The sequence below is a fragment of the Rhododendron vialii genome, chromosome 8a (genome assembly GCF_030253575.1).
Source record: "Rhododendron vialii isolate Sample 1 chromosome 8a, ASM3025357v1".
Taxonomy (NCBI): Eukaryota; Viridiplantae; Streptophyta; class Magnoliopsida; order Ericales; family Ericaceae; genus Rhododendron; species Rhododendron vialii.
Window position 1 is genome coordinate 6254030 of NC_080564.1, and position 20264 is coordinate 6274293.

The 20264-nt window shown below is 37.7% G+C and overlaps 1 protein-coding gene across 1 annotated transcript; it reads right to left on the reverse strand.

Annotated features, from left to right (window-relative positions):
• Positions 1-4619: 4619 nt before the first annotated feature.
• On the reverse strand, positions 4620-9949 carry LOC131298958 (beta-glucuronosyltransferase GlcAT14B-like). Its single transcript, XM_058324466.1, has 4 exons — positions 9109-9949; positions 8685-8760; positions 8475-8590; positions 4620-5629 (listed from the first exon to the last, which is right to left on the reverse strand). Exons 1-4 carry the CDS (start codon positions 9680-9682, stop codon positions 5115-5117), a joined length of 1281 nt encoding a protein of 426 aa, XP_058180449.1. The 5' UTR covers positions 9683-9949; the 3' UTR covers positions 4620-5114.
• Between the last annotated feature and the right edge of the window lie 10315 nt (positions 9950-20264).

The following is a 20264-nucleotide window of genomic DNA, read 5'->3' on the forward strand; positions in this document are numbered from 1 at the left end:
TTTCGTTATTTTTGTTCTAGAACTCATAATTTTCAGCAATACAATTCGTAACATTTTCATTATGATTTATAACATTTCGGTGCATCTTGTAACTTTTATACTAAAAAATCATAACTTTTTAGCATTACAATTCGTAACATTTAGAATTCGTAGTTTTTACACTAAAATCGTGTAATTTTTTAGTAATACGATTCGTAACATTTTATCTATAATTTATAATATTTTGGAGGTGCAGATGATGCATACCCAAATAAAATATGTATATTGTAGTCCCTGAGTGCTATAAAATTTTCTTTGGTCAATTCATACGAGGCTGTCTACGCTTTGTTCACTTTGAGGTTCCCAGAACCAACCCTTCTCTCTCGGCATAATTTCTAATAACTTTTCTTCCACATTATTATTCTCTCTCTCCCTGCATATTATCAAAAAACTTCCCTAGAAAACCTTTACCAAAAACAACCCATAGGGCCAACGCTAGGCTCTAATTAGTTACTACTGTAGTTCGGTGCCATTCCGCTTTCTTTTTAAATTTTTTTTTCAAAAAAAAGGTAATTTCAAGTTCAAATATAATGAAAATGAAAATTAATTTATCAATTTTTTTTGCACCTTTTAAAAATCCTAAAAAATATATATTAAACAATATTCATATTGATAGAAAAATTATTTACGTAAATACATAATTTTTTAATTTGAAATTATCTTTCTTTTCGAAAAGTTCTTTTTTCAAAAAACTGGAACAGGGCTGAATTCCTATTTGGCCCTCATTCCCCCACGGCCAGCTAGGCTCTATTTGTCGTCTTGAATTTTTCTATTGACTGACCTGAGAACCCACCAAACAAGAATGACACTGAAGCAACTACGCCATTTATAACATCACCCTGTTTTTTTAACCCAGTTCAAAAGCAGGTCCATACGAAGTAAATTGCTTTTCCCCCCTCCCCTGACACCACACCCCCCGGACCCCACCGCCTTTTCCCGATTTACCCCCCTCCCCCAACCCTGCAATTCTTTTGCTTATTTAATTGTCTTTATTTAATTTCTTAATTTATTTATTGAATTATAAAATTCAGTTTTTTTGAAAAAATTAAGTGTTCCAAATTTCAATCCGTTTAAACCGATGAAAAGATTTAGATTTTTGATCATTTTATTTTAAATGATCATAATTAAATTTTGTCTCTAAGGCTCTCGTTGATTAGCACTAAAAAAGTTATAGAGTTAAATATTTCTTAGGGCTAATCAACGAGAGTCATAGAGTCCAAATTTAACTATGATCATTTAGGATAAAATGATCAGAAAACTAAAATCTTTCCACCGGTTCAAACGGATTGAAATTTGGAACACTTAATTTTTCAACATCTTTAGACAGTTTATGTATTAAAAAATATGGTTAAAAAATTAAGTATTCCAAATTTCAATCCGTTTGAACAGGTGGAAAGATTTTAGATTTTTGATCGTTTTATCCTAAATAGTCATAATTAAAATTTAACTCTAGGACTCTCGTTGATGAGCCATAAAAAAATCGTAGAATCAAATATCTCTCAGGGCTAATCAACGAGAGCCATATAGTCAAAATTTAATTATATCCATTTAAGATAAAATGATTAAAAAACTGAAATCTATCCACCGGTTCAAGTGGATTAAAATTTGGAACACTTAATTTTTCAAAACCTCTTTAGACAGTTTATATATTAAAAAATATAGTTAAAAAATTAATTGTTTCAAATTTCAATCCGTTTAAACCAGTGGAAAAATTTTAGACAATTTTCCCTTAATATATAAACACTTAATTTTTCAACATCTTTAGACAGTTTTCCCTTACTTTCAAAACTGTCTAAAGAGATTGAAAAATTAATTGTTCCAAATTTTAATCTGTTCGAACCGACGGAAAGATTTTAATTTTCTGATCATTTTATCTTAAATGGACATAATTAAATTTTGACTCTATGGCTCTCGTTGGTTAGCCCTAAGAGATATTTGATTCTACGACCTTTTAGGGCTAATCAACGAGAGCCCTAGAGTCAAAATTTAATTATGACTATTTAAGATAAAATGATTAGAAAACTAAAATCTTTCTGCCGGTTCAAATAGATGGAAATTTAAAACACTTAATAAATGTGGCCTATTATTAGTTCAAAAAAAAAAAAAAAGACCTGACAGAATGAAACAAAGATTTTATTTTTCTGATCCTTTTATCTTAAATAGTTATAATGAATTTTTAGCTCTAAGACTTTCAACGAGCTCCCTAAGAGACCCCTAGAACCAAATATGAAAAGTTCAAAAAAATCTTATGTGATTTTCGATGAAAATTAATGACTTATTAATCTTAAAAAAAATATGTGATTTTGGACTTCCCTTAAAGGAAGAAAGAACAGATTTTTGAAACATGCATCGGACGAAGATACAGGATGGGCGGCTAGTTATGGAACACGTTTGCGATTGTAGTACGAAGTAATGGGTATAAGCGCGCCGGGAGCAGCATTTGGAGGAAATATTGATTAGAATTTGTGTTTTTATGTATTTTCATGTTTTGACAATATGTACTCAATTATAATAAAATAAAATTTTATTTAAATTTATTATTGTTCATTACAAGTTATTTTTATTATTCATTGTTAAGACAAATTAATTAACTAATTAAAATAATATAAATTTATTAAGTATAAAGTAAATTTTAATTGAAAATAGAATTTGAGTTAACGAAAAAAAAAGAAGGGAGGTAAATGGGAAAAGAAACAAAATAAAGAAAATAATTGAAAATTACAAAAATAAAAAAAAAGATTCAAATTGGAAAGAAAGATAAGGAAATAAAGGGAAAAAAAATCTAACCGGAAAAAAAGAAAAGGAAAAAAAGAGGGAAAAAAAAAATTCTAACGGGAAGAAAGAAAAAGAAATAAAGAGAAAAAAAAATAAGGAAAAAAAAGAAGCAAACTGGCAACGGGTTGGGGGTAAGGATGGAAATGGGTGTGGGGTCGGGGGGGTGGGAAAAGCAGGTCTCCCATACGAAACTAGTACTCGTACTCGTACTATTTTACTAGGATTTTAAATGCTGACCTCAGAATGGACAGATGGTTCAACCTCGTTGAACATGTGAACGATGACTTTTCTCGGTTCGCTTTCCGTCTCCATGGGACCTTCCCTTCCTATATGACTTTCTTTAATTAACAGAACAACTGACTAATAAATTACTACTACTAACCAACATTCTAGAGAGAGAGAGTGTGTGTGTGGGTGTGGGTGTGGGTGTGGGTGTGTGGGTGTGTGTCATGTGTTCAAGCACTATAAATATGGAAGTTGACAATGGGTAATGGTATACACATGCAACACAAATACAAGGTAATTGTGCGAGAAAGAGACCGGGAACAGAGTTGATAGAGGTCTCTTGTCGCAGGAGAGATGACACTTGCATTGTCTCCTCCCAAGATGGAAGCAAGTGTCGTCTTTCCTACGCCAAGACATCTTTGCAACTTTAATCGCTTGCGTGTTTCCTTGGTTCAATAGGAAGGTGCTTCAATTACTGTAAGTGCACAAATATGTAGGCCGTTGGGCATATTAGGTTGGCTGTTGGGAACAGAGTTGATGGGGGTGTTTCCACAACTTTTTGGTATTGTTTTTATTCAAATTGTTTTCCCGTTTGTTTGTTTTGCGCAAACTTTTATGAAATATATTGGTTTGTTTCGACAAAAAAAATTGAAAAAATAAAAAATTAAGACTTTTACACCAGTATTTTGAAAAATATCCATCGAAAAGCAAAAACAATTGAATAAAGACGAGATCAAAAAGTTGCGGTCCACAACTTGTTGGTTAGTGGAAACACATACTATTTTCCCTTTCCTCCTCCTAGGCGATATGCTCTGAGATTGTGTCATCACAATGTCTTTCTTTTTTTTGGACATCTTCACAATGTCTTTTTTTTTTTGGTCATCTTCAGAATGTCTGTTTTCAAGTATATACTGTATAAGCTAGCAGATCCATCACTCAAATGCCATATAGCAACTTCAAGTTTCAGCTCAACGAATTCTCGCTTAGACGCCGAAATTAAAACATCATCAAAATAAACTCCACAAGTACATACCTCTTTGATCTTCCTTCTCAGCAGTTTAAAATCAAGATTATTTGTCAGCATGATTTTAGAGCCGTGACGGGGGAAGATTATAGCACTTCAGTCAGTGTATAGCTAGTAAACTCACCCTCAACCCCATGAAATTACAGAAACACAATAATTGCAGAAAGAAAGCCAGTCGTAATATACCAGAAAGATGAAATTGATCAAATAGGCAAAATATCAGAACATCTTTGCAGAGATTGCTGCATATGGTGTCTGGATTGGAAAAGAAAAAGAAAAAAGAAATTGTTGCAATGTGAAGATAAAAAGGACCTGATCAGAGACGGGTTAATGCAACAACAATAATAACAGAACCCATCTATTCTCCAATTATTGATGACATGGGTAGGGGAAAATTGTAAACAGACCTAATCTTTGGCAATATAAACAATGATCCCCCTATACCTCTAAGAACCGAGGAGCGAAAGGGACGTTTTGTTGTCGAACCATACCTCTAAATTAAAGCCAAAAGACATCACATAAGGCAGGCCTAAAGACCCAAATTAATTTCTGTGCAAAATATCGGGTTAATGCATTAAATATAAACTGACGTTAAAAATATATATCATGTAATTAAAGACAGTTCTATGCTACATCAAACTTATTATCAACCAATTCGTAAAGGTTATCGTACAAGAGATATCCCCTAATGTTCTCGATCCTGTCATTCTACCGGGGTTTTCCCTACAGCTTTAGGTCCCCACACAAAATGCCAAAATGCATTTGCCAAAGCCCAGATGAATATAAATTCAGGAAAAAATGGGTGCAAAATGGGCTACACGTAGATACGGAAAAAAACCCAGAGCAGATGCATGTATTCGACTTCACCGCAACAGCAGATTGCCTCAGTTATGTCCACCAATTCATTGCCTCGAGCCTACAAGCCACGGAAATGGGTGACGCTCTCAGCACTCCTTTCCTACCTGCACAAGTACTGACTACCTTATTCTGCCGTCTTCCCCTTTATGTATAGGCCTATTTACATGAGAACTGCCTTTAGAATAGCTATTTGTTATTTGCACTGCCTCGGTCGGAATTTCTCACTTGATAACAGAGAACTTATCAAATTTTCCAGCCGTTTTGCTCCGGCACTAGGACGGATGACTGTAATATTACCCACAACAGAGCAAGGATCGGTCCCATTTTCCCTGCTTCCTATGCACCATCCACCAGGGACCACCATGTCTTTACCACGAAACAATAGTTCAGAATCGATCTTGTCAAGCACCGGATCGTCCATGCGGAATTTTCTAGCAAACGGGGCGTTACTGTCCACCATCTTCGTCATGTTGTCAACAGTAAGGTAGCAAGGGTGCTGCTTGGGAGGGTTGTCCCAAGATATGAAGTGGAGGTCACTATTCACAGTGGTGTTGCGGAATTCTTCAGCATTACAGATGACTGTGTGGAAATAGCCTTCTGGGGAGGATATGAAATTCGCATAGTACATGAGGACTGTTCGAGGTAAGTTGTCCCATCCCCATATGCAATAATCAATGAATGGACGAGAAAGCGCCATCCAAGCAGAACCTACAGAAACAAAGGAGAAATTGAGTTGAGTTTCATCGGCTTAAAATGGCCATTCAGCTTAAGGATTCTTAACAAACACAAACTCTACATGATTCTTGCATTGAATGCTACGACAAATGTAACTCCATGTTTCCATTCGAAAATATCATGCAATATGGCATGATTCTGAATTAGGTATTTCCAAGCATCAGGCAGGCTAAACAGGCTGACTTACACGAACGCACATACACACACATATAGAGGACAGAATGGGAAAACAAGCTGAGAGAGAGAGAGAGAGAGAGAGAGAGAGAAGAGTCACGGAAATCAGAGGACTGAGAGAGGGGGAACCCACATTAACAATGTGAAAGCCTGACTTCAGGAGGTAAAACAAGAGTAGAACCATGCACATAAGAGAGAGAGAGGGAGAACCCACACTAACAATGTGAAAGCTTGACTTCAGGAGGCAAAACAAGAGTAGCATCTATCTTAAAGCCATAGCCTCCTTTCTGAAATGGGAACTCCACCTGCTACTCAAGAGTAGCTGTGGCATTAAGGTGATGCAACAAAAGGACCACATTTTCAATTGGGGGAGGGAATTGAGGTGAGGGATGTTAGCAGCAAAAATGGAATATGTGGGGGGAAAGAGGTTCAGAGATGCTGGCATGCTGCGCAAATGGCAAGTGCCTAAAAAAACTCTGATAAATTCATAGAAGTTCAATAGTTCATGCAAACACAATTAAATGCCAACTTAACATAAATATGTCACAACACAATAATAGACACCAAGATAGTTAGAAATTGAAGGCCCAACCAACTGCAGAGAAATTTGTGGGGCGGGGGGGATCAAAGGGTTCACCAAGAGACAATGCAAACACCAGTAAATACATTGAACAGGAACATAAATTTTTGTTTTTGATTAGGAACAGAATATGACATGCTGAAATGGTTAAATGAGAAGGTTCACAAACAAAGGAGCCACAGTGGTAACGACAACAGGACCCCAGACAAAGGAAAAAGATAAAGTAGAAAGCATTGCGGCACAGTGGGTAAAAAGTCATAGACTTGGTTGTATTTTCCTGTTTTTTCTCATATTTCTTTCCCATTGTCAAGAATAACATCGGTTTGACTTGAATCCAACTCACCTGCTTTATTACTATCACAGCTTTATCCCAAGCCAAGACAAATGTTGGTTTGAGTTTTATTAATTAATCTTGGGCTGTATAGTGCAGGCAACTATACACTTACATCATTTTGTGTGTGCAATTTTACTCCTTTAACATACTAAACTAGCCAAGTAGCCATCTGTTCAAAGATATTACGGTACAAGTACATAGTTGTGTGATTAGTGGCTTAGCTATTAGCTGTCTAAAAGCTACGGTAAAAAAAAAATCCCTTTCGAAAATAAACCACTTAGATCCCGTTCCAGAAACCTTCTTAAAAAATAAGCAGCTTATTTTACATTTTCAAACTCAAACATAAAGTATATGAAAAATAATTTTTCAATTTTTTTTGTGTCGTATAAAAGATCTCATCGAGATCTTCCAAACAAGATCAATATTGCATATTTTTAGATTTCAATAAACCCATAATTTTTGAGCTTGAAATTGTCTTCTTAAAAAATAAAGACTTATTTTCGGTTCCGGAACAGAGCCTAATTAGTACTACCACCGCACTTATGAATATAGAGACTCATGTAGAATCAAGTAATCAACAATGAAAAAAGTTTGTCTTCACATGCATACAAAGCCACAAACTGTTTTAATATCAAACTATAGGGCTTTGAAAGATCCAGCAAAAGAATAGAGCTTCAGATAGTGCAGGAGTTCAAGACAAAAAGATATCGAACTCAAGCTTCAACAACACTTGTAACAAGTAATGTGACTAATAAGTTCAACAAAGTATTATGCAAAAACTAAAATAGAAGGCATCATCTGACAATGCAATTTGAGCTTTCTTCATCCCTCAAAATAAAACTACAATGGTATTTGTGGAGGGATTGATTGCTCTGTTTACTTTGAGTAGACAAGGCCCAACATTCCAGCCTTTATCTCAAGTTGACCAACCACAAAATGAACTTGTTAGTGCCAACTGGCAAAAGATGACCAGAGGGCACGGGCACTCCAATGCTTAAGTCAGTCTCTTTGAGATAGTACTTAACATTAGAAGCCTTAAATATGGAATACCTCTTTTAGGGCTTTATCGCATACTTTATTTATAAAGAGACTTGCTCTCCAACCATTTCGTGTCCAGCTTGCTCTTCTCTTGGCCTTGTGGCCAGGACATCATCATGTAACCGTCTCAAGAACTCCAACACGTCATGCATGATGTTTGAGGACCTCTGCACCGAGCGCATCACACAGCCCAAACAGGATCGGCTTTTGACCAACACCCCCCCCCCCCCCCAGTAGTTTGCAAGCCCACCTGTAGTATCACAAGCTTGTTCCATTCAGCCGACCTGGTAACCCGGATGGGCTGTGGGCTTACCATTCTGTGTTTGGCTCTCAACATTAGGCCTAGTTTCCCAAAAATGCCCAAAGTACTAACGGGGCTTTTAACTAGGCCTACATTAATTTATAAACAGGTCTCAATTAGCGGAGAGACAGGAAAAGACGAAGGTCCAATTCGAAATAATTTCATCTTTCTAGCTCCTCGAGGAATAGACATGCTTACAAGCTACAACAAGCACAAACGGAATAATAGTATCAACAATTAGTTGTCCAACTTCACCCACACAAGCAAACCACATTGTTTATTCGACACAAGACCCATAACATAATATACTTACTAAACAAGAACCAATCTATAGTAAAAAAATTGAAGTCCAAATGATTGGATAACTGATTAAATTATGCAGAATTTGTACCTCCAAAGAGCTTGAAGGCTGTCGGCACGCTTCTTCGCTGCGTAACCCTCAAAATATCAGCTTTCTTTGCCATATACAACCCTGGATCAACAATTACTGGTTTTGCCCTTTGATTCCTACATAATTTAGAAGTACATAAATTTATCTGCACACCATAATTAGTATATAAGAAAGTTTTAAAATTCTATACAAAAAATGGAAATCACGTACTCTTTCCACCCAATATCACTGGTATGATCGAGGAAATTAAGATCACGCGGCAGATACGAGAACGTGTGAAGCAGATCTAATCAAATTAAATCAATCAAAAACACATTAAGAAAAAATATTCACCCATCTACTCGACTAACCAAATTTAATCAAACTTTTTACAGCCCCTTGGATTGTAAGAAAGTGATAAGAAAAACCAATAAAAATATCATTTTTTCCCCCTGCTTTTCTTTTCATTTCTCACCAAATTACTCTACCAAATGAATGATTTCGCAAGAAACTCCAATTCCTTCTTTTCTTTTCTTAACCAATCCCTCAATCCAAATGGGCTGTTAACCAAGCTTAGGTGGCTCAGTTTGAGCGACGTGGAGCAATTTGTGATAAAGTCTAACAAACAAAATCGAAGCAACAAAAAGAAACCCACCATCTTGAGTAACAAGTGGGTAATCCTTGGCACTGAGATTGATAAACCAGTCCCACTCCCCACCGGTCCTCAACAAAACAGCCGCCGCGTGCAGCGTGTTCGCCACCATCGTGGGGCCCCGATACGTCACGATATTCGCCTTCTTGATCATCGCCACATTGCCGAACTTCCCAAAAAGGGTATTATTCTTGACGAAGCTTTCCAGATCGAGCCGCTCCTGAAGCGGGGAATCGGCTTCAAGGTGCACGACGTAGCGGTTGTGGGGGTGGTAGAGGGCCAGGAGGGTGCGCTTGAGCATTGGGCCGTCGCCGGCCGAGCCGGAGACGAGGTAGGCGAGGCGGGGGGGAGGGGGAAGGAGGGAGGCGGGGAGGGGGTGGAGGTTTGCTTCGACGAAGACGGCGGCGGGGGAGAGGGAGGGGGGGAGGAGAGAGAAGGGGAAGGCGGGGGAGATTAGGGTCGTGAGGGAGAGGAGGAGGAGGAGAGAGAGTGTGGAGAAGATTGCTAGTGGGAGGATCCACCTTGGATTCTCCATTGCTTGGAGGGTGTGGAGGAAGAAGGTTTTCAATCTCTTCATTGTGTGTGTAAGCCTATGTATATGTATATGTCAGTAATTTACATGGGTGTAAAGAAACTTTGTACTTAGAAAGAGAGGGAAGGTGAAGAAGGATAGGGAAGGGGAGGGTGAGATTTGGGTAGACAAGGGTATTAGAGAGATGAGATTGGATCAGTTCGTTGGAGAGAGAGAGGATTTAACTGGGGTTCTGCTCTCTCTCTCTCTCTCTCTCTCTCTCTCTGTGCATTTATAAATGCTACTGTATCACTCTCTCTCTGTCTCCCTCTTTGTGTTGGAGGCGGTGTTTGTGTGTGTATTTATAATTACGTTTATCTGTATAATTCATCTGGGGGGAGAGAGAGAGAGAGAGATGGACCGTGCGTCAGACGGGACGACAGCACTAGAGTATGTTCTTGATCTTGATTTACCTCGCCGTGAAGAACGGAATCAAACAGAGTGTGAGTGCTCTACACTGCAAAGACCGTGGAACAAATAATTAAATAAATATTTTGCGGACATGGATTAGGATATAGTATGTCCGAAATTATTCGATGTGTACACAGTGGTCCAAGTGTCCAACCACGATCAAGCAACGGGTCGGGTGTAATGTGGCAGTCCGTCTTGCTGGGGCTCGTATGGGCCGGACGCACGTGGACTTGACGCTCAGTCCGATCATTCGTCCCTTGACGCACGTGGACTTGACGCTTGGTCCGATCGTTCGTTCCTTGGAGCTCATTTAGCGAACCCAACATAGGATCGTTCCTTCCTTGGAGCTCATTTAGCGAGTCTCATTTAGCGAACCCAACATAGGATCGTTCCTTCCTTGGAGCTCATTTAGCGAACCCAACATAGGAGCATAATGGTCCAACCAAAGGATTTATGACCAGCTCGTTGAGAACCAAACAAATCACCCCACCACAGTACATAAGTTTTACATAATGCATGTGGTTTCAGAAATAACTGTATCTGCATATACGGTTCAACATTTGTGTCCGAAACATTTTTAAAGAAACCATTTTTAAGCAATCAAGTTAACTGTATAGGAGGAGAACATTATTAAATCGGATCCCAAGTGTATTGACCGAAAACATCAAATATTTAATCACATTGTTTATATGCAACCTAATCCTCAATTTCGTAATCAAACAAACATGCCCCCAAGAAAAATTGACAACAACACTCGTTAAGTAGTACTAACATTTAACACCACATCATACTTAGAAAACTACTCTTTTACTAAAAAACACACTCTAGATTACATAAAAAACACACTCTAAATTAGCACTTTCTTCATTCTTTTTAATTCATTCTATATTGTGTTGACTTTTTTCTTTTATCAGTCTTGCTCCACCCCCAAATCAGACCTTTTATCAGCACTTTCTTCATTCTTTTTAATTCATTCTATATTGTGTTGACTTTTTTCTTTTATCAGTCTTGCTCCACCCCCAAATCAGACCTTTTATCAACACAAGTAATTCCCAAATCAGCTCTACCCCAATCAAAGCAATATATATATATCTTGCTCTCCACCCCTAAATCGGACCTTTATCAGCAAGTAATTCCCAAATCAGCTCTACCCCAATCAAAGCCATTTTGGGTTCGAAATCACCCCCACAGTCATTGCCTTAATTCAACAAAACTCAACACCATGACCATCTATCTGTACACAACTTTCTTTCTCAGGAACAAAGTGTGTGGTCGTCACTGGAAGTGTGGCTAGTGGTCGCGAATGTGTTTGTGTGTTGATGATGTTGAACTCAATGAGTCTACATTCAGAATAAAACATATAAGCGCACAAATTTTGTAGCACTTGGCTTGGCTAACGATATGTAATAGCCGCTCTAAGGTAGCTTAGAAGATTTTTAGTCAAAATATTTGAGATTATGTCTTTCTCTCAATGAAAATAATCGGAATGGTATAGAAATATGTATCGAAGTTAAAAAAAGTTCAAAAAAATGAAAAAATAAAATAATAATGTATCTTTTCAAATTATTTTTTGTGTTTAGTGAATTTTTGAATTTTTCCTTCTTTTTTTTTTTTTTACTAAGTTCTCTCAGAAGAATAAGAACAAAAAGAAAAGAGATACGTATAAATCATAAAATTTGCAAAAGCAAACAGTAAAATGCTCCCTGTTATTTAGGCCAAAGGCTTAGGAGATTGCAATTTGCAAAGCATGTAGTGAACTCAAATAAAAGGTGCATTTAATTAATTTACTCAAGCTAAATTTAAGGTCATTGGTCATTAATTTCTTCTTCTTTTTTGAAAACATCTTTGGGTCATCATGACAATATGAAATGTAGGAAGGTGACTCCTTGTGAAATTAAGCAAATGCCAGTTGACTAGTGAAATTTTGTTTTATTTTTTTGGTCTTCTTAAAGATAGATTCTGATAATCCCTTCTCAAATATGAATGTCAGCCATTGATTTATAATTTGACCATATAAAACATAAGTTATGCAACTGTGTCTTGAACCATTTGATGCATATGGACCCATATGCATTGAACGGGTCCAACGTAGTTGCATTGTGTTTTAAAGAGGTGAACGTAGCATTACTGCATTAATAATTCAATCGGCAATGAATTTTTATTTGCAAAAGAATAAAAATCTCCATCATAGGAGTCTTGAGAGAGACATGAATATATTAAAACTAAGATTTATCGGATAGTGATACTTGCATAATTCATCTTATGGCTTATTACTTTTTGTTTAAGCAAGAAACTAAAATCATACTAACGGTTAAATTTTCTTAATACACCAGAAAAATGAACCAATTCAATTGATCTACTTTTTCTCTGAATAAGCAACACCCAAATCCCAATCAATCAATTGGGGCAAACTCAATTGCCCAGCACTCTTATATCTCATTAGAAGGTCAGAAATTTGAGTCTCTCCACCTGCGTATGAGTGTTCTTCCCTTAAAGGATTTTTCATTTCTTTCTACCTTATAATGGGCTTATTTTCTTGTATTGGTTGAGTTGTTGAGTTTGGTTATCTCGTGGACTTTCACAATCAACGGGAAATGACAGGCCGGTCCCATTTTCTGGGTGGGGTTCAATGCTAATCCTTTTTTGTCAACGCTATCGTGTCAAGACTTTTTTTAAGATGTTTTTACTATTTTGACGTAAGGCTCGGTTTGATTTGGTTTGGTTTGGTTTACTTTTTACACTCTCAGAATTCACACCTCTCGAGAATTTAGACCCTAAGAATTTACACCCCCAGAATTCACACTTTTTGCAAGAATTCACATCCTTTTGTAGAATTCACACCCATTCACATTATTCAGTATTCACACCCCTAGAATTCATTTCTTTGAAAAAAGACACAATTCACACCCAAATAAAGAATTCACATGTTCGAAAAAGACAATTCACACCTTGAAAAAGGACAAAATTCACATCCCATCTATACCTTTCACACCCTTGAAAAATGAGAAATCAATTGAGAGATCCATGATCTTTAATGAACAAATCAATTGAATCTCAATCACGTCCAAATAAAGAATTCATATGTTCGAAAAAGACACAATTCACACCTTGAAAAAGGACAAAATTCACATCCCATCTATACATTTCACACCCTTGAAAAACGAGAAATCAATTGAGAGACCCATGATCTTTATTGAACAAATCAGTTGAATCTCAATCATGCACAAATTGAACAAATCAATTCACACTAGCTGAAATACAACAATCTATAACAATACAAGAACGAAACGATTATGAGAGAAATCAATTGAGAGACTCATGATCTTTATTGCAATGTTCTCGAACATATTGACGTGCGTAGCTGCAAAATAAAATTTAAAAAACGCAACAATAATTGCAATCAAGGTAATCTTTCAAAAAAAATCCCTCTCTCTAAAAATCCCTCTCTCTCTAAAAGCTAAAAATCTCATCATCGCCGACACAGGGGAGGAGGCCTCTACCTCCCTCTCTTTCCTCCCCCCTCTCCCTTTTTTTGTTGTTCCCTCTCCCCTCTTCGCCTCGCTCTCACTCGGCATTTGACATCCCGTCCTCTCAGTCTGGGTGTCCGTTGTCGTTGGTCTGGCGTGGCCCCCTTAAGACGGCTCCGTCCAACGATCGGTGGTGTCCCACAGTCCGTTGGCCCGCACGATAATTCCAGATCTGTGGTGCTCGGGGCCGACGTCGTGAAATAAGGTGTGCGGTTGTTTTGGGTGAGGGTTTCCTTTCTTTTTCTTTTTTTCGGCCGTTTGGCTCGAGCTCTACCGACTGGTCTCCCCAGTTCGGTCTGTACCGGTCTAGTGCCCTAGATCCGGTGGGTGTTGAGTGGTGGGTGAATAATTTTAGTTAGGGTTTCGGTGGTCTAGCCGGAGTAGAGGGTTTCGGTGGTTCGGTGGCTGTCGTGGGAGAGTTCTGGGGTTTATCCCGGCAGCAGTGGTTGGTGGTGGTTGTGTTGGGATTTTTCGAGATTTGTTCCGATTTTGTTGTCGGCTGCTTCTCTCTGTTTTGGTTGGTGGTCAACATCAGATCCAGCGGGAGGAAATGTTTGTTCTTCGGCCGCCGTGGGCTCGTTGGGCCTGTCGGAGTTCATTCTCGGTGTTGTCTCGGCCCTCACGCCCGGAGCCCCCTAGAGGACTCCACAACTCTGGATTGGGTTTCTCGGTCCAGTTCCGACCGGCGGCCCTTGAGGCATGTCCTTGGTAGCAGATATTTGTTTTCGCTTGTATTCTGTTGTTGTGTGATTACATTCGTGCTTAGTGTTTAATTGTTTGTGCTGGGATTTCGTTTGGTATCTCTCTACCTTGCCCCGGACGGGATTCTTATGTCGACACTTGTGTCGGCTGCTTTTGCAGGGTGTCCTTGAGTCTGTAGCCTGTGTGCTTTATGCAGTAACTCGTGTCTCGAGTATAGGTAGTTTGGTGCATTCCTGTACATTGTGATGTAATCTTTGCCTTCGAGTATTGTTAAATGAATTGATTGTTTTCAAAAAAAAAAAAATTGCAATCAGATTAATTAAGAAAAAGAAACAAATATACGTATATATTTATATCTATATTTACGAATAAGAATTTACCGAGGTGGATTTCTCCGAATGATCCGCTACCGATCTTGCGGCCGAGCTTATATTTGCTGCCGACGATCTCGGCAACTACAAGTTTTCAGTTGCCGGATTTTCCATACACACAGCAAAAATACAAAGATTTTGTGCACAGGTCCGTTGTAGGGTCCACTATGGGTCTCATACAAACGATCTGAGCCGTTCATTAAATGTAAAACGTTTTTGCAAGGGCCCCGCCAAAAATCAGCTCAATCCGATTACCTATAGGTGCTCGATTCAATCATTCAATTCAATCATCTAGATTTTAATTATCCTGAAATTTGAATGATTAAATCGAGCACTTATAAATATCGGATTGAGCTAATTTTTCGCGAGGGTCCTTAAAAAAATAATTTGATTTAATGAACGGCTCGGATCATTTGTGTGAAATCTATAGTGAGCCCCACAACGAATCTGTGCATTTTTGCTGTGTGTGTAGCATTATTGTTTTCCAAAAAGAAGTAGGGTGAGATTAGATGTGACAATTCTAACCCATATTTTTTTAACCCGCCCAATCCGCCCACTTATAACTCAACTCAACCCCCCATATTATATAATGGGTTTATATTGGTTGAATCCATATAATGAGTTTATATAAACTCATATTTATATGAATTTAGATAAGTTAAAAATAGGTTGAATATGAATTGAGACTAAAACTCCCAAAACCCGTTATAAAACAAGGAAGGAAAAACAAAACACGGAAGTAAAGGTCAAGCTAATTACAAAATTGCCATCAATACAAAAGACAGTCACTCGCTCGGGCCTCTCAGTGCTCTCACAAAACACATGCTCCTATTCAAAATTTGATAGACTTTATAAGTATGAAGGAAAAGGAGGGGAAAAAAGGGGAGGGTTATTTTGTTCATTGTCTTTCTTTTTTAATTCATCTCTTTGAATAGAATCAATAATTCATAAAAAATTGACACAGAACGTACAAATAAAAAAATTAAAAATTGGCTTATATAGCCGAAAGACCCCATAGAGTTTTGCCCATTTGTGAACGCGTTTCAACCCATATTAGGGGAAGACAGTAGAGAAGGAAAAGAAGGAAGGGAAACGGGGACAGAGGAGAAGAGAAAAGGAAAAAGAAAAAAAAGAAAGAAAGGAAAACAGGTAGGGTTGGGCGGGTTTGGGTTTGACTTGACCCATATTCGACTCGACCGGTTTCAACACATTTACTATTTGACCCATATTTGACCCGCTCATATTTGACCCACGACCCGTTTTAACCTACCCAGACCCGCTCATTTGCCACCTATAAATGCGATCATTCGTTCGTTTATATACAAACAACATCAATAAAATTAATAGAACCACGAAGAGAAAGCAATAGAAGGAATCATATTTAATTATTCTCAAAGGTACACATTGCTTCGCCTTCAAACCTCGCCTTCAAATAAGGTTGAGAAAATCCCCAAGCGTAGGGCTAGGTCGTCGGTAGCATAATATCCGGAAGTCCGGGATCGTACCCACAGAGAATTCGAATATAGCTTTATTGAATTGTAGGTTTTGTAAGGTGGATTGTGACGTTTAAGACGGCCAACTTGGTTTTGCTTTTAACGGTGAAAAGGCTAAAGTAACAAATTAGATACGAGCTTAATAAACTAAAAGGAGGCAAGTCTAGGGATCGTCTAACCCTTGACAAAGGATGTTACCGGTTCTCAATATAACTCAGGCGAGAGTCACGATCGCGTGCTCACGCCCGGAGGATTTAGCTTTAAAAGACTATGTTTATCGAAAGATGTGATTAACCGGAATTAAATCAACCTATTTTTGCTAATGTATCTCCACGAGCCCTCAATATGCCACTTGCCAAGACCGCTTGACTAAACGACATACTAAGGAGTTAACACCCCTCGCTTAGATCAAAATGGCTAGGTTAATGAAATTTCGAAAATCATGATTTTAAGCTCGAAGGTTTGAGAACCAAATAACCACCTAAGTACTTGGGAAAGATTACCCCGAGACTTGGCCTATCAACTACTCACACATAGCTAAAGCATGACAGAAAGCATAAAAACGAGACATGACTTTTAACCGATAAAAACGAAAACAAACTTGATATTATAAAGGATCTAGTCCGTAGGAACAACTTTAATAAACGAGAAATTAACAAACGAGAATTACTTACTTGAGTTCTAAGAGATTACACTAGAAAAGCTTGAAAGACATTAATGGAGGAAAAATTAAAGCTAATAATTAACTAGATACAAAAGGGAGAGAGGAGACCCCTATTTATACACAATGGGTTTCTCTCTCCTCAAATATCTAAAAACATACTATAAAAGGCAAGTATTCCATAAATGGAAAGCCCAAAAAGTAGCAAAATATTTGGCCGAAAGCTCTCCGTATCGATACAGATTAAGCAAAGTATCGATACCACATCGTTAAGTTGAAAAGGCCAATCTCCCGTAACAATCCCGTATCGATACAGATTATGCCCGTATCGATACGGGACTCTCTGCTTGGAAAGATAACCAACGCGTATCGATACGGTCAAAAATCCGTATCGATACGGAGAGCTTATCTCTGGTTCTTCAAGCCAGCCTCCCAGTCTTGACACCCGACGACCGTTGGCTTGCCCGATGTTTCTCGCCTTCGTTCTTTGATCACTTTGGCACCAGTTCCACCGGGCGATGATTCTTGCATTAACTTGGGGGTTGGCTTTGCACTCAAAATACGTCTTTTAAGGGCGTTTTGCCTGAAACACTTAACAAACTACCTTATGAGCAATATTGAATAAAAACGACAATTAAAAGCTAAAAACACTTCTAACTAACGGACTTAAGCACCACGATCAAGCAATCTTAGGTGCGTATCACACATCAGGTAGGTACCTAAATTATCTACTTGATTAATTAGTTTTTTACATGTCAGTTTAATTAGACTAATGTGTTAGAGCATCTTTATCAGGCTCACTACTTGGCTCTTTAAACTAAACTAACGAGTAAAACCAGTAAAAGCACCACAAAACATCCCTTTATCAGGCTCTCTTCCTCCCTCACTACTTTGAATTTTTTTTAAAATTGCTACAGTTACTCGTTTTCTGTGCCTGGTTACTATTCACTCACTAGTACTTATTAGTATTTCTGGTCCAGAAAGTGGTGTTGGTTTATGGGAGTTTAAAACCAAAGGGGGAAGAGAGTGAGACTTAAATATTTAATTGGGTGGATTTGAATATTTAATTGAGTAGAAAGTAAGAGTAAAAAGCCAGATTTTGTGTAATTGTGAAAAAGTGACCAGCTAAAATAGAAAAGTAGATTTTGAGGATTAATTTGGTCCAAAATCTAAAGAGTCTGATAAGGATGCCCTTAGCAACCATTAACCTAACATTCTTAAATCCACTGAACTGTTAACGTCCTAACTAACTTTAGAAATTAAAGACTAGATGAGAAACCAATTGGAATTAGCTCAGTTGGTTCTCTTAACCAACTGGAGTTAGCTCAGTTAGTTAGGATTCTTGGATCTCACTAGGAGGTCAGGAGTTCGAGTTTTCTCACCTGTGTGTAGGTGTTCTTTTCTTTGTATTCTCTTCTCATTAACAGAATCTTCTTTGTAGTGTAATTGATTGTTTTACTTGCATTCATCTATACTTACACCTCACCCACATCGAGCCTCTTAGTTTACCTACTATATATGTAAGCTCCATCGTTGTTCTTCAATTCCTATATTTTTTTTGCTTTAATTGGTTGGGTAGCAAAACAAGAATTTCAACCTACATAAAACTGTTTGAATACAATAACCCAACTCCTACACAAGTGGCGGGGTTTACTCGTTTTTTTTTTTATCAGAGGGGTTTACTCGTTTACATCCTATATCCGGTTTTTGGGTCCCTCTTTTGGGCCAAAAAGATGGGCCCCAGGTGGTGGCCTCTTGGGTCTTGCTCGCTTAGGACCGGGCATGCTTACTTGATTGAGTGGTTGTAATTATCTTGATCCAAGCTAAGGGTTAACATTTAAGTACATAATTCTTGGAGAAATATTTTTACTTTTTCATCCCTCGACGGTATTCTAGAACTTCCACGTTAGTCTAGTACATAATAATTCTTTCATTGAATCTTCTCAAACATTCCTAACCCATTGAACGCTCTTCAAAAGTCTTTTATTAGGTTCCCCTGCCAAATTTTGGAGGAAAGTGTAATCTAAGTGACGCAGCGGAATTAACAAAAAGAGATTAGTTGCGTACTAATCAGAATGAGATATGTACTCGTAGCCAAAAGCAGTTCTTAAATCCACAAGACAAATAGACAAAGTCTGAGATTTTATTAATGAAAAGTTGTATAAACATTATGTTACAACCCCTTTTATAGGAAAAAGGCGTAACCCTAGCAAAACCCTAACTCAAAAACGAAAATTTCCAAAATTTGGAAAAAATAATAAAATTGAAAAAAGGAAAGAAAAACATGACTTTCCCAAAAAGAATCAACTTTTACGGAATTAAACGCTAGAAGTTATTAACGAAACAAATATTTCCTAAAACAGCAAAAACGTCCAATTGGAGGCCTAATCAAAGGAATTAGGCCGAAAAACACCATCAGTCACGAACTAGGATGGTGAGTATTGATCGCAACGCGAAAATGAGTCAGCCCACCAAGTTTGGGCCCGATCCGAGCTCATCCAAAAGTTGCCAAATTAGGTAATTTGCAATTAAACAACGTTTGGGCTTCCGGAAGCTTCAACCGGTCCAATTGACCATAAAAATGGACCTTCACGTGTTCTACATCACTAAGTTGTTATAGAGTTAAGAGTGCCATAAAAATGCACTCATGGAATAATATACAACCAAATAATTAATCATAGCCGGAAACTCTGATGCAGCAGAAATGTATCCATAGATGTCTAGAAATTCCATTTAAAATAGCTCAACGTCGCTTACATGATTTCATCCAAAGACAATGGCGAAAGTCCATACAACCAACCTAATACGTACACAGAATAATGCAATCAAAAAAGTAGTGTGTTGGGTTATCTTAGGTATGTCTTCACTTAGACGTGTGCCTAATGCTCTATTAGCGCAAAGTCTCATACCGCGAAGTATGTATAAATCAAGATTGGGTAAAGTACCCATCAAGAGTAAAGGCTACAGATTTCCCGAACATTAACTAGACTTCAACCATATTGTGTGTTTTGGTAAATAATTGTGCCAAATTATTTTTTACATTTGTTAATTTTGCGTCAATTTTTTTTTTTAAGATTATTGGCTCGTCTCAATGAAAGAAATCTAATGAGCAAAAAATTATGATTCTAACTAACTTTTTTTGAATAATTTAAAAAAAAATCTCTATTTTCGACTTTACCGCAGCAGCAGATTGCCTCAGTTTTGTCCACCAAAGCCAATTCATTGCCTCGAGCCTACAAAGCCAATTCATTGCACAAGTACTAAGTACTAAGGGTTCGATCGGATGCGAGATTAGATTTGGAGGTATTATGTAAGAAGAAGGGATTGGATAGAAGGAGGTATATGTAAGAAAGGTGGGTCCATATTGATGTGACGATGGGATTAAATAATATTTGATTTGGATGAGAAAAAAAATGGGGAATA

Excerpts from the sequence above, each read along its gene's own strand:
- LOC131298958 (XM_058324466.1), bottom strand. The coding sequence starts at position 9,682 with ATGAAGAGATTGAAAACCTTCTTCCTCCACACCCTCCAAGCAATGGAG. Across the intron at positions 8,591-8,684 it reads AGTGATATTGGGTGGAAAGA|GAATCAAAGGGCAAAACCAG; the intron begins GTACGTGATTTC and ends TAAATTATGTAG. Across the intron at positions 5,630-8,474 it reads AGCCTTCAAGCTCTTTGGAG|GTTCTGCTTGGATGGCGCTT; the intron begins GTACAAATTCTG and ends TTGTTTCTGTAG.